This window comes from Varanus komodoensis, unplaced genomic scaffold, assembly GCF_004798865.1.
Source record: "Varanus komodoensis strain SLA01 unplaced genomic scaffold, ASM479886v1 scaffold52, whole genome shotgun sequence".
Classification (NCBI taxonomy): domain Eukaryota; kingdom Metazoa; phylum Chordata; class Lepidosauria; order Squamata; family Varanidae; genus Varanus; species Varanus komodoensis.
In genome coordinates, this window is record NW_025336114.1 from 645,803 (window position 1) to 658,965 (window position 13,163).

The window sequence follows — 13,163 nt, forward strand, 5'->3', positions numbered from 1 at the left end:
TTCAGTAAAGGAATATATTAAAACAACTCCATATATTAAAACAACAACCCCCACATAAAAACTAGATTTCAAAGAGAAGAGTTCTAAGTAACTTAGCTTCCTCCACTGAGTGCTATTGTTGTGTGGATGGACTAGGAAAGTATGATGGGTCATCCTCCCACCATGTGAAGAAGTATCACTCAGATAAAGGATTTTCCACTTAAAAACAAATCTGAGTGACTTCCTAAGAATACATGAAGGTACTAGACTGCTGATTTGCTGAATGAGATAGACTGAAAAACCTTTCTTCTGAATTTCTTTTTTTGCAGGTTTTCATTTGCCCTCTCCATTCTACTCCTCTCTGATTATCTAGGAATGTGCAGCTCATATAATAAAGTATGTGTCACTGAAAAAAATTCAGCCAATATAAACACAAAGAACATTACTTAACTAGCTTAGCTCATCAGAGTTCTATCTGGCTTCATGGTATTGGTTGCTTCAGAGGACAAGGACACAGGACAAATTAATTAATGATCTGACCTGGCAGTTGGCACATAACTGCCAACAAGAGAAATGCAATATTTCATTTCATAAAACCTCTGGCATCTGAAACGGCATAACAGCAGATACATGGAATCTATGCACTTGCTAGAAAATATATAGCAGAAATTGCATCTGGCTGGAGGTGGTGGGTGTTGAAGTCCAATACATTTCAAGGTACTTGTTTTGGGGAAGAACTTGATAATTCTGAATTCAAATTCCCACTGAATTCAAGGGAAAATATATTGGCTTTCTATGTGAAAACGTCAGAAAAGGAGAAAAGTCTTTTCCCTTGGTTTGCCTGTAAACTTAGTTTGATTTTTAGGTGGATGACCCTTGATCGTTTGAGGGAAACATACCAGGTCAATAAATAAACCAAACAAAACTTCAAAGGTGTCCTTGACTGTTTTTTGTTTAAGAAGTTCTTAAAGCAATAAACCTTGACCATTCAAGCTAGAAGGTAAGGAAAAGTCCTTACTGGATCAATCATCAATCCCAAAGGATAGAGAAGGGTTGTAGTTCAGTGCTAGAGCACATGTTTTGTGTGCTGAATGTCCCAGCCAAGTTTAGTTCCTGACATCTCCTGGCAGAGCTGAGAAGGACCCATGTCCAAAATGCCAGGGAGCCTCTGTAAGCAATAGTCTGTCTTGGTATAAGGTACTTTCCATATAGGCAAGGTATTCATAATTATTCACTATTGTTATTTATAGGTTCTTTAGATAATGGCATAACCCCCCCCCCCGCCACCAATCTTCACTTCTATGTATAAGCAACATTTCCAGAGAGTATGCTTAGAGCAGTGTTGTATAAGAATTCAATTAATCCCTGTTGGCTCCCTGTCTGTCTGACCACCATTGCACTGGGCCAGCAGGACAGATTAGAGATTCTACCCACCTCAACAGACTCCCTACCTGAGCTGATGGAAGTGGTATTTGATAGGATGTCGAGGTCCTTCACATTGTAGGATTTGGGGGACATCGACATTCATCCTGAGGGCACCTTGTCTGGGGCAGCTCAGGATTTCATGGTATCCAAGAGAACATGGGATTGTTCCAACATGTTATCAGTCCAACATGCATAGCAGGGCCCAGCTTCTGGAAAAAGCAGCAGGCAAGTATGAATATTGCTATTGCTAATGATATAACCAGATAAAAGCCAAAAGGTCGTCTAGTGGCTGACATGTACAGAGGCAAAAGGTAAGTTCAATGGTGCACTATTTATATAATTGGAACATGATTCACTGAAAAAGGCAATAATGCCAGGGAAAGTTGATGGCAGAAGATGGGGAAGACCAAATAAGAGATGGTTGAATTCCATGAAGGAAGCCACAGCCTTGAGTTTAACAATACCTGAGCAGGGCTGTGAAGCACAGGACATTTTGGAGGGCAGTCATTTATTGGATTGCCATCAGCTGGAGATGACTTGACAGCACATAACAAAAGCCACTGAAGATAATGAGATTTATTTCTTAGTAGACATGTGTTTTCAGGGCTGGAAAATACAATGCAACCTTTATTTTTTTTGCAAGGGAAGGACAGGGGAAAGGCAGGACTGCTTTTACTCCCCACTTTACTGGACAAGTTAGTGAGTGAGTGAGTGAGTGAGAAGCCATGATGAGGGAAACAAGGGAGGCATGCTGCTGCTGTTTTGCCAAAACACTCATGGGACGTTTCCTCCTCCTGACTGCAGACTTAGCATGCACTGATATAGATTCCTGGAGGGAAAGGCAGCATATAAAAAGTCATGATATAACTGGATAATTGGCAGAAAGAGCACCAGGAAGGCAGTGTGGGATGAATGTCATGTGACATACCAGTGAGTCGGGCATTGTGATGCTGGTAAAACTACATTGTGTTATCACTCCTGTGTGCTCTGGTTAAGACAAAGGGATACCATTTCTCACTACCCTAAATCAGGGACAGGGAACCTCTGGCCTGTGGCCAAATTTGAGCCATGGCTTTCCCATGCAGCCTATAAACTTTTCCACAAGCCTCTCTTATTTTTAGGCTTGTGCAGAAAGCCCTGACTCTGATCAATGATTGGATGTAAGAACCGGGCTTTCCTTGCTGAGCATACATATCTTTAGCAGAATGCAAGGGCTCTTTAGCAGAATGCAAGGGCGCTTGATCTTATCTTCAATTATTAGAGATAAAAGGTATTAACAGAACTTAAACAGCTAGGTATTTAAACCAGTCTAGCAAGAATAACAAGTGGGAACTGGAAGCTTTGTTTTAAAAGTCGACTTCTGTACCTTAGTTTTGAGTGTTGTGCTTAGGAATAATCTGTGCTTTGTATGCTTGGTAGGAAAATATTCAAATTACCATATCCATTTTGGCTCTGCTAACTCTATCTTTGCCCTGCCACGTATCTTAAAACAGTTGCTTACAGAACCAACCACGGGAGGCAATCCTGGACTCAATCCTGAGTAGTGCCACCCAAGACCCAATGTGAGATACAAGCATGTTAAACCAAATGGACATTTATACAGTGCTATCAAATTAAATGTATGCATAAGAAAATTCGCACACTGATTTACAGGAACTGTTGAAAAGACATCCCTGTTCTTAGGGGTGAACTCCGAGACAGTGGCAATTGCCAGCCACCAACTAGCGAAATTAAGTCTCCTGAGAGGCAGTGGGGGAGGACAATGCCCTTGGCTTCAAGGATCCAGCTATGCCCACGAGGGCCCGCTCCAGAATAATAGGGGTGCTCCAACACCCCCCCATGGCCCCCTCCACTCATTCCCCCACACCCCTTCTTGTCACAGCCAGCACACCAAGAACTGCTTGCTGGTTTCTCAGTTCTGGCCACCACACCTCAAAAAGTGTATGCAGGGAAAGCAACCAGCATGATCACCAGGATGGTTTAAGTCCTCCATATTGTGCAAAAGGGGAAACATAGAAAAGTTGTATAAAATAACGCGTACTGTGGAGCAAGAGCGAAGACCCAAGATGAGACACTGAAATTATTCCATGAAGATGAATGATGTGAGATTCAAAACTGATAAAAGGAAGCATTTGTACACAGTACGTGAAGAACGGATTCACTTGGCCACCAAATTCAGATGGCTTTAGAAGAGCATTCGACAAATCCATGGAGGGAAAACAGCTAGCGATGTCTGCTAGGCAAGATAGCGATCGGTGATCTCCGGTAGAGGCTGGAGACCTTCGCTTGCGCAACACACGCAAGAGGATGCTATTGTGCTCATGCCCTGCCTGTGGGCTTCCCATAAGCATTTCGTTAGCCCCGGTGGGGACAGAAAGCTGGACTAGCATTTGGCCTCCTGCAACACGTTTCCTTCTAGGTCCTTATGAAATAGCAGTCCTTAACTAGGCTTCTAGTAACGTTTAACTCTGTGACGTAAAGGATAAGAGACGCCCTCCATCCGCTGCACTCACCGGCACAGCAGCGCCCGCGCAAGCGTGCGCGTCGGGCACCTCCTTTTCCTCTGCGCGCTCCAGGACTACGCCCCCTTCGTGCCTTCCACGGAGATTGGTGGAGGCGGCCTAAGATATTTGCAAAACTAGGCGAGTCTATTTAAAGCCACCGTTTTGCCGCCAGGCGTGTTTCGCCGCCTTTTGCTCGCTCAGACGCTTCTTTTTCCTCCTCGCCGGCTGCAGAAGCTTCACCATGTCAGACAAGCTCCCGTACAAAGTTGGTTAGTGCTTATCATTATTATAATAATTATTCTCTGCCCTTTTCTGTGCTAAGCGGTGTGAGGCCTGGAGAAATCATTCGGTTTCCTTTTGCTACTGTTCTGGTTAATTGGAAATCAGAGCGATGGCGGGGCGCTCCCGATTTCCACTGGGTTGGCTTAGAAGGGGAGCGATGGTGCATTTGCTCTTGCGTTTTTTCTCTTTGGTTATTGCACCTGGATCTTGAACGTGATTTTTTTATATGTCCAGAGAATTTAGGAGTAATGCCGAATAGCTCCTACTCCATCGAGTTGGCTGTCGTTACTTTAAAGGAGATGCTTTTAAACAGTCAAAATATTTTTGTTCCTACTAGCCCTGTTCTGGTCATTTTCATATTCTGTAGTCATGATATAATGGACTTTAGCTTGAATAGCTAGCGTGCAAGTCTGAGCAAACTCCATGTGGCCGCTGGAGGGAAAAATTGCCTTCTGGGAATTGTAGTCCCCGTGACGTTCATCAGAAGGATTGTATTTTAGTTAACTATGCGCGCAGAATACATTTCCCATAATGCTCCCGGGGCTCATGCTGTCAAGCGGCCGTTGCTTCCTCGCTATTAAGCAAGATCCTTACCGTAAGGGAGATCCCTTATTAGTTTGAAATAAGGTACTTGAGCAAATCCATCCGAGACAGGAGATTTTTTTAAACAAAATACTTGTCGTTTTTCCATAGACATAAGCTCAAACATTCTGCAAAGTCAAGTATTGTTTCCTTCTCAGGAGGAATTCAAACGTTCTCAATTTAGGGTTAAATCCTGTGCATGACTAAACAGAAAAATATCCTACAACTCGCAGCATGTCTGAGAGAGACATGAGTTGTAGGACTTCCTTCTGTCCAAACATGAATATTACTGCACCCTTACATATTTTTTTAAAAATTACTAGGACTTTCCCTAATGTATCCTGCCTACTTAAGACAAAGGGCATACATACAGGTGGCCTATTAAATAATGAGAGTTATATTGTTATATGCTTAAAATATCAGAACTGGAAGATGAAGCTAAGAATATACTGGGAAATTAAGAAAAACCTTTTGACCTACGCAGTTTATGAAATAGGTATCATTGCAAGTCAGCAAGGTTTTATTCAAGGGTAAAGTAGGCTTAAGTTAATTATTCATTAAATAGGTTGCATCAGCACTTTTCTGTCATTTTGAAAATTCCATTCAGTTTGCTTGTTGCAGAACATTATGTCTCTAAAGTACTGACAAGACTCTGTTCTTATTGCATTGACTATCTTCTTTGTCTTAGTTCCAGGCATGTCCATTGACAACCTCTGAAACACAAAGAGCAGCAGGTGTTCCTGATAAGGCAAAATTATTTAGGTTAATGAAATACTAGTAAGGAGATCACAAAAGGGTTAACTCTGCCAAATCCTGCTCAAGTTCCTTTCAAATAAGTGACTTTTGTGATGAAGTAATGCTGGGTTGAATGGATCCAAGTAGTTCATTTTGAGATTGTAATGTGCCAGGTGTTCTCCACACCTCAAGATTTAAAACTTGGTGTTTATTCTTGTATCTTTTTTAAAAATCCATCCCTATGATAACAAATCTAGTTCCTGTAATTATACTTACTGAAAATCACTGAAGTCTGACAGTATCCCATGGGTTTTATTTCCATCAGGTATTAGAAATGGCTTATTGTTTTCCTAGCAAACCCACATATTAAAGTGAAGAAGAACAAAATAAACCAAAGATGATGAGTTTGCCTTATATATTTTTTTGTTTTTCTTTATAGGTTCATCATCTCTAAGCTCCTCATGTACCTGGTTAAGATGCAGGTTTAGAAAGTAATTATGCCAAGTTGATAAGGGAGCTGGAGGCCTTAAATCACTTCTTTAGGAGAAAAGGTTACATTGGAATGCAAAAGAGCCAGGGCAGTGTTTTGTCTTTCTAGTATTTTATCTCAAAAACAGGTGGCTGGATAGCTTTAGACTAGGATAACCTTCTCCAACTTGTTCCTTCCACATTTGTTGGTAACTGTAGCCCAAAACATCTGGAGGGTATGAAATAGGAGAATGCTGTTCTAGTAAGATCAGAAACAGGTCATCTTGCAACTAGAGCTTAGGCAATGGGAAAAAATAAAGGAAGAGGCAGGCATCTTTAGGATCCTGAACAATAGATCTCTGCAGAAGAGCTGTAGGGGATGATTGCATGTGATCAGGTTTCCACTGCATTCACTTTTTGGATCAATGGATCAGAGGTGTGCTTTCTTTTTAGTGTCTGTCTCCGTGCTAGCATCAAAATGGTTTCACCAGGCAGCCTCCATTGTGTGGCTAAGGGTAGAAATCTAAGCTTGAAAATAGGACATATTTGCACATATATGTATTTTTTGCTATATTGTAGCAATTTTCCAAATATCTGTTTCCCTGGTGCTATTGGCTGCTGCCCTCTTTCTAAGACACTTTGAATTATGAGGTACAAGTTCTGTGTTTGCAGCAAGTCTATGTGTTGCGATATGGCCTAGCTGAAACTGTGTTATAAACCTCAGTATACTTGACATAGCTATCCATGGCTCAATATAACATGCTATTCCAGCTGCCATATGCTGCCTGACTTGATAACTCCATAGCTGTTGGGCTGATGAATGAGCTACAGTTCTGTGCATGCGCAATTTAACCACCTGTTGCTCCCTGTTGCAGCTGACATTAGCCTAGCTGAGTGGGGTCGCAAGGCCCTGGAGATTGCTGAGAATGAGATGCCTGGGTTGATGAAGATGCGGGAGATGTACTCTGCGGCCAAGCCATTGAAAGGGGCTCGAATTGCTGGCTGTCTGCACATGACTGTGCAAACCGCGGTTCTGATTGAAACTTTGTTAGCTCTGGGAGCTGAGGTAAAGTTTCATTTTGGTTCTTTGGTATACTTTTTGGGGAAGGAAAACTATCTGTAAGACCAAGAAGGAGCCAAAGGACCCATACTGTGTTTACTTGATACTGCCGAGGTGTAGATACAATGAAAAACAAATCCCACATAGAAAACTGTTTGCAATGACAAAATTCCATTTGTGGTTCCCTCAGGAAAGAGTGTTTGGGTACTACTGCTCCATGTTAATGGAACACTTGCCTAGTATTGAAATGAATTCTGCGGTTTTGCAGTTGTTTTAAAGCCACAAGGACTGGAATAGAGCTCTTTTGTGGGGTGGGGTGCATGGCTGGCAACGCAGTGTGCTTCAGAGCAATTGTACCTGGCAAGCAGGAAATACACTGGAAAGTCCAACATTAAGAAGTAATGAGGAGTTCTGAGTTACCATTTCTGTTTTACTACAATGAAAGCTCTTTCTCCAGTGCGCCATTGCTAGCATCCATGTGGATCTCCCTATCTGAAATGCAGTTTGCAGGTGAGAGATGCGAGTGTTGATCTCCTGCAAACTAATTTGTGTGGAGACATTTCTAATCCTGGATAGTGCAGACATTCTAGCATTCCTTTCATCTTTTTGTTGACTCCTCATCCACCTATACCAAAGTAGATGCTAAGGCTTATCCACAGTTCTGTAGCTGGTCTACAATTTGACAATACAAATTTTAGTTAGAAATTATTGCATAACACAAATGTTATTCAGATTACATATAGTGAAAGTCCTAGCATCCAAGAAAGAGTTTGCCTGATACTCAGGATAATAAAATCCTGATCAAACCTTGGGAAAAGGCAAGACTTGTTCTGTAAGTTACCACTATTCTCTAAGTCCCAATTACATGTGATGTTTAGCAGCTGGATTTTGAAAAGTTTTTAGTTCATCCAGGGTCTAGTGTTCCCAAACCTGACTTAAGTCTCCATTTTACAGTTATTAATTTTCCTGTTCTTTAACCTGTTTACCTTTTAAGCATGCATACACTCAGAGCATTATGCACAAGTAAGAAATGCCACATAAAGAGCTTATGGATCTGTTTTGAATTGTTTTGCAGGTTCAGTGGTCCAGTTGCAATATTTTCTCCACTCAGGATCATGCTGCTGCAGCTATTGCCAGAGCTGGGGTTCCTGGTAATATTTTACTTTTATTACAGTTTAATTCCTGCTGGTTCAGGAATTTGTTCAGTTCAGACCAGGAATTGTTGAAAAATGCAGGCGAGAGAAGGTGGGATTGCCAGGCTAGCATCAGAGCAAAAGAAACTGTTTGATTTCCTAGTGAGAGTGCAATTTTTCGTTCTGAATGTGGTGCTGACAGGGCAAAATTCTATTGGAGTTTCATCCTAGCACTAAAAAAAAAATTACTTGGCTACACAGGCTATGCTGTACTTTATTGCTAAACAAACAGAATAAAAAATAGGACTTAAGCCAGAAGATGAAAATAACTTTCAAAATACAAAAGCTTAATTTAAGAAGCATGTTCATCTTAACTCTTGAGAGACTGGGATTGTGAAGATCCTTGATTATCATTTTCTATTTAATATTACTGCTTTCTGGTATATTGGCTCCAGATAGACTGGAGCTGTCAACACAAAGAGTTACTGTTTTACCTTTAGTGCTCTGTTCTTTTTCACAGATACATTCAATAGAGCTAATTCTGGTGTTTTACATTTTTCTTGGTTGGTATTTTGTTCTATTTCTTTAAATACCCTGTACCAAAACTTACTTATCTTCCAACGTTCCTACCACATATGTTTTTGTGTCCCATTGCTGTTTAGTCCCTTGAAAATCAATAGGATTAAAGCCTGATCTAGCCTTTATCTAATCTATTAATCAATAGTTTTATGGGCTGCAATAGAACAGACCATAGCCTGTCTAGGAAATGCTTTTGGTTCAGTAAATAGGCAAAGGCGAAGCAAGACAGTAAGGATGTACAAACATGCACCTCTCACTGCATCTATGAATTTATATAATTTGGAGGCAGAGGTAATAGTGATTTTTAGTAATTTTGTATATACATTAAGATTTTACTATGTTAAGCAGTATATAAATATAATATTATTAAGATTAATGAATTAAGTGCTTTTAGAACAAGCAAAATGGTTGGCACTGGGTTTTTGGGTAGAGAGTGGTCATTCGCATATGTTTATATTTTTCCCTTTCTCCAAGGAATTTCAGGTGCAATCATCCATTACTCCAATTTTATTCTCATAAATTCCCTGCAAGTTAGGCTATGGTGACCTGGTGCCCTCCAGATGTTCTGCATCATTTCATTCTGCATCAGTTCATGCCAACATGGACAGCGATGCTGGGAGTTGTAATCAAAAATATTTGGAGGTCCTTGGGCTGGGAAAGCTGGATCTTTTGAAAGATGAAAATGCATATTGGGACATAATAAAGACTTGTAGCTTATGCCCTAAATTTCTCACAGCATAAACTGCTACTGTGGACTCTGATCCCTGCAAGTTTATGCTATGGTAACTTGGCATAAACTTTTAAACTCTTGTCTCTTAATGTGCTGCAAGACTTCTAAGCACAGGCTTCTGCAGGTTAAATAGAAACTTGCCTTGGATTAGACCTTTGGTTACTCTTGCTACTCTAGACTTAAGCCTGTTATTCCTCTGGGAGATACCTAGGTATGTATTTCAGAAGGTGAATGCTTTGCAGAAGTGTGATGTGGGGAATTATAGGTAGAAGAGCAAGGGGATGGCAATAGCTCTGCCTTTCTTCTTCTCCTTATATGATTTTCTGATGGTATGTCAACTTGGAAGCAAGATCACCTAGCCAATCTGTCTGTCGTCTTCTAAATCTTTCCTCAAGATTCACTAGTTTTAGCCTCTTAATCTCCCCTGCTACAGAAATTAAGGTAAAGTTTGGCATCACTGAACTTTGCACATGCTGTTTTCCCCTTCCATGTACCTGTGGTATGTAAGTTTAGCTTGCAAGCTCCTATGTGCAGGGAACTAGCTTATGTAGTATCATGTAGGTTGAGAGTACTGTAGAATACTGCTAGTGTGGGCCTGGAGGAAGCAGCTTTATTCTAACAAAGGCCTCAGTGTACATGATTCAGAGGTAAAATATGCCACTTCCCTGTTCAAACATAATTAAATTAGTTTAATTTCAGCCTTTCAGGCAAGAGTTGAGTTTCTTGTTGTTTTAAGGAAAGATAACCATCAGGCTAACATATCCTGTCTTGTAGCTCTCCAGCTTCATTCATTCTGGTGAAACTGGCTTGACAGCTGGGAAATCAAAACACGTAATACATTTTCTGTTTGATTTGAGTCTAGTGTTTGCCTGGAAAGGGGAAACAGATGAGGAATATATATGGTGCATTGAGCAGACCCTCTTCTTTAAGGACGGGCAACCTCTGAACATGATTCTTGATGATGGTGGAGACCTCACCAGCTTGGTTCATACTAAATATCCACAGCTCCTGAAAGGTAATTATCTTTTGTTCCATAAAAATTGTCTTCTGTTCCATCAGAATATGAGTTAAGCTTGCTTTCATTTATCCAGAAATACTGTGTTATCAAATCCATCAGAGAGATAGTACTTTAATGTTTAGACAGATGTAAGAGGCAGGCCTTAGATTCATAAACATCTTATCCAAATGGTGGTCGATTTGTGCGGTAGACATGCGACCTTCCACTATATCATGTGCTATATCATATGACCAAGGAATGCTGTGCCATAGTCCTATATACCATAGTCCTATTCATAGCCATTCTTCCCTACTCCAAAAGGGGGTAATGATTGCAAAATGTGGCTTCTCATGTACCTGGACTTCACTATGTAATGCCTGCATTATGCTAATTAGGTGCTTGATGGAGGGTTGGGGGAAAGGTGAGAATGCTTTTGTACCATTCTAATGAGTCACTGCCTGAGTAAGGTCTAAACTAGTCCTGAGTAGCTGGAGTTAAGTCTGCAAATATGCTTTCCATTCTAATCCTTTATAGGTGACATGAATGCTTTACAACTTTGGTTTGATGCTGGGGTAGGCAGTGTCTACCCTCTAGGTACTTTAGCCTATATTTCCCATCGGACCTGTTTAGTATAGCCAGTACTGAGGGCTGGTGAGAGTTGCACTTTAAAACATCCAGAGAGCCAGAGGTTACTCACCTCTGACTTAATGTTTTCAAAAGATGTACATTGTATAATTCCTCTTTTGCAATGAAGTAGTTAATGTAAATTGGAAATGTCATGGCCCCTTGAAACCTGCTGGATTTTTTTCTTCTCTTGCATCTTCAAGCTTTCTATAAAAATAAAAATCAGGAGCCTTTCAATTCAATTTATATGTTGAATTTTGTCTTTGGCAGTAGCTCTAGATGACTTTTATAAGGCTGATTGCCATTACCCACTGGGAAAACAATCCTGTGGACCTTAGACGTTTTCTGGAGAGAAGCCTGGGATGATTAAGATTCCCAGGTCCAAGGCTGGAGACAGTGCTCCAGTGGTCAGATCAGAGCTAGGGATCTGCACTGTGCCGCCTCCTGCTCACAGCCTCTGTAGAGAAAACCATACCAGCTGCCTCTCCAAGGTCAGGGGTTTGATCTTGGAGAGAGTGAAGGGGGAGAGAAGGCTGTTTTCTGATGGCACTGCAGCCTCTTTGCATGCTCCTCAAGGTAGATGGGCAGAACAGGTGCTGCTTTCTTGCATTATGGAGCTGCTTTGGAGCACTGTAATGGACTAGCTTGGGGAGGGCACAGCTTCCTTGTCCCTCAGCAGCAGCAGCAAATTTTTTGGGGGGAGGGGTTGTTTCAGTGAGTGGAGCTTTGAACTATTAGCACCAATATCAAGTTATTTTTCATGAATTGATGCTTTCACAATAGCCTGATGCAGCGCTTTTCATCTTCCGAGGTTCTATGAGTACCAGTTTTTGCAAAGCACTGATTTACGTAGCCCTGCACATGATGGCTTTCTGGATTCCACAAATTTTAGTCTGTCTACCACACCTATCCTCTGAGTGGTGCTTTGAATTTCCAGTATAATTTACATATCTGTTTGACAGAAATAACCACCCTGTCAAAATGTTCATGTGTATATGCAAACGTCCAAATTCAAGAGATATTTGGCTATGCTTTGGAGCTACTATATGGTCATTAATTATGGCTTTTGAGTTGTTGTTGTGGGAGTTGCCAAGTTGGGAAATCCCTGTAATGAGGGATGGAGGGATCAGACTGGAATCTGGCTCTTTTGAGCTCTCCACACTGCTTTCCCATGCTTGCTCCCAGCCAGGAAGTGAGCCAAGCTGAGCTCAAGTCTGTGAACACTCAGGAATGCTAGCAGCTTTTTTATGCAAAGTACACAAAGTGCACAATTCTTTGTGCAGAATACACAAGTTACACAATTCTTTGTGCAAAGTATGCAAAGTGAACAAAGGCCATAATTCACATCCGCAGAAGCAGAACTTATCTTGAGCAGAAGTTATATGGGTGATGTGAGTGCAGCTGGCTCCATGGACTTTCTCCCTGTTGGATGCCTCACTTGGTTTGGGGCGGACTTAGGGCAGAGGGAAAGCAGGCTGGAGTGTGGGGAGCTGAGGATATCTGACAGATTCCCACCCAGAAATCAGTTTTCTCACATATTCTTAACAGTAATATAAGCATCAGTTAATGCTGCAGAGAGTGAGCTCAGTTCAGAAATAGAGGAATGCAAACCAAATAGATTTCAAACAAAGAATCTAGAAGAGGTTTTGTACTATACAACTGGAAATGCACCCATACCAGATTATTTCCTAGTACTTATATTTGTTAATTACCTTCATAATTTCCTCTGCTCATAAAGACCATGAAAGTGCCATTGTGTAGAATCTATACATGGAAGATTAATCAGGGGAAATACATCCATATTATTCTCTAATATTTTACTGCTCCCACTGAATAAAACCTTAAATACTGCAAATTTATTTCTGTGAGAGAGCATTCTCATCTTTAATTGAGGCAATTACTTTTGGTATTCCTGTTGTTTTAGATGATGCACCACCAACTTACTGGGATGTTCTCTGTTTTCCCAAATAAGCCTGTTGTATACAGGTTAAAGTGAATTCTGGCCACTGTGAAAGAGCATTATTCAGCTTAGGCTATAGTCCTGTGAATGCTTTCTTGGGAGTAA

General features: G+C 41.0%; 1 protein-coding gene across 1 annotated transcript in view; it reads left to right on the forward strand.

The window, feature by feature from the left end:
• Positions 1-3,994: 3,994 nt before the first annotated feature.
• AHCY (adenosylhomocysteinase) overlaps positions 3,995-13,163 on the forward strand; it is a 30,456-nt gene continuing 21,287 nt past the window's right edge. The window contains exons 1-4 of the mRNA XM_044447590.1: positions 3,995-4,177; positions 6,851-7,041; positions 8,111-8,186; positions 10,340-10,492. Of these exons, the coding sequence (XP_044303525.1) occupies positions 4,150-4,177; positions 6,851-7,041; positions 8,111-8,186; positions 10,340-10,492 (448 nt within the window). The 5' untranslated portion in view covers positions 3,995-4,149. The remainder of the gene's footprint in view (positions 4,178-6,850; positions 7,042-8,110; positions 8,187-10,339; positions 10,493-13,163) is intronic.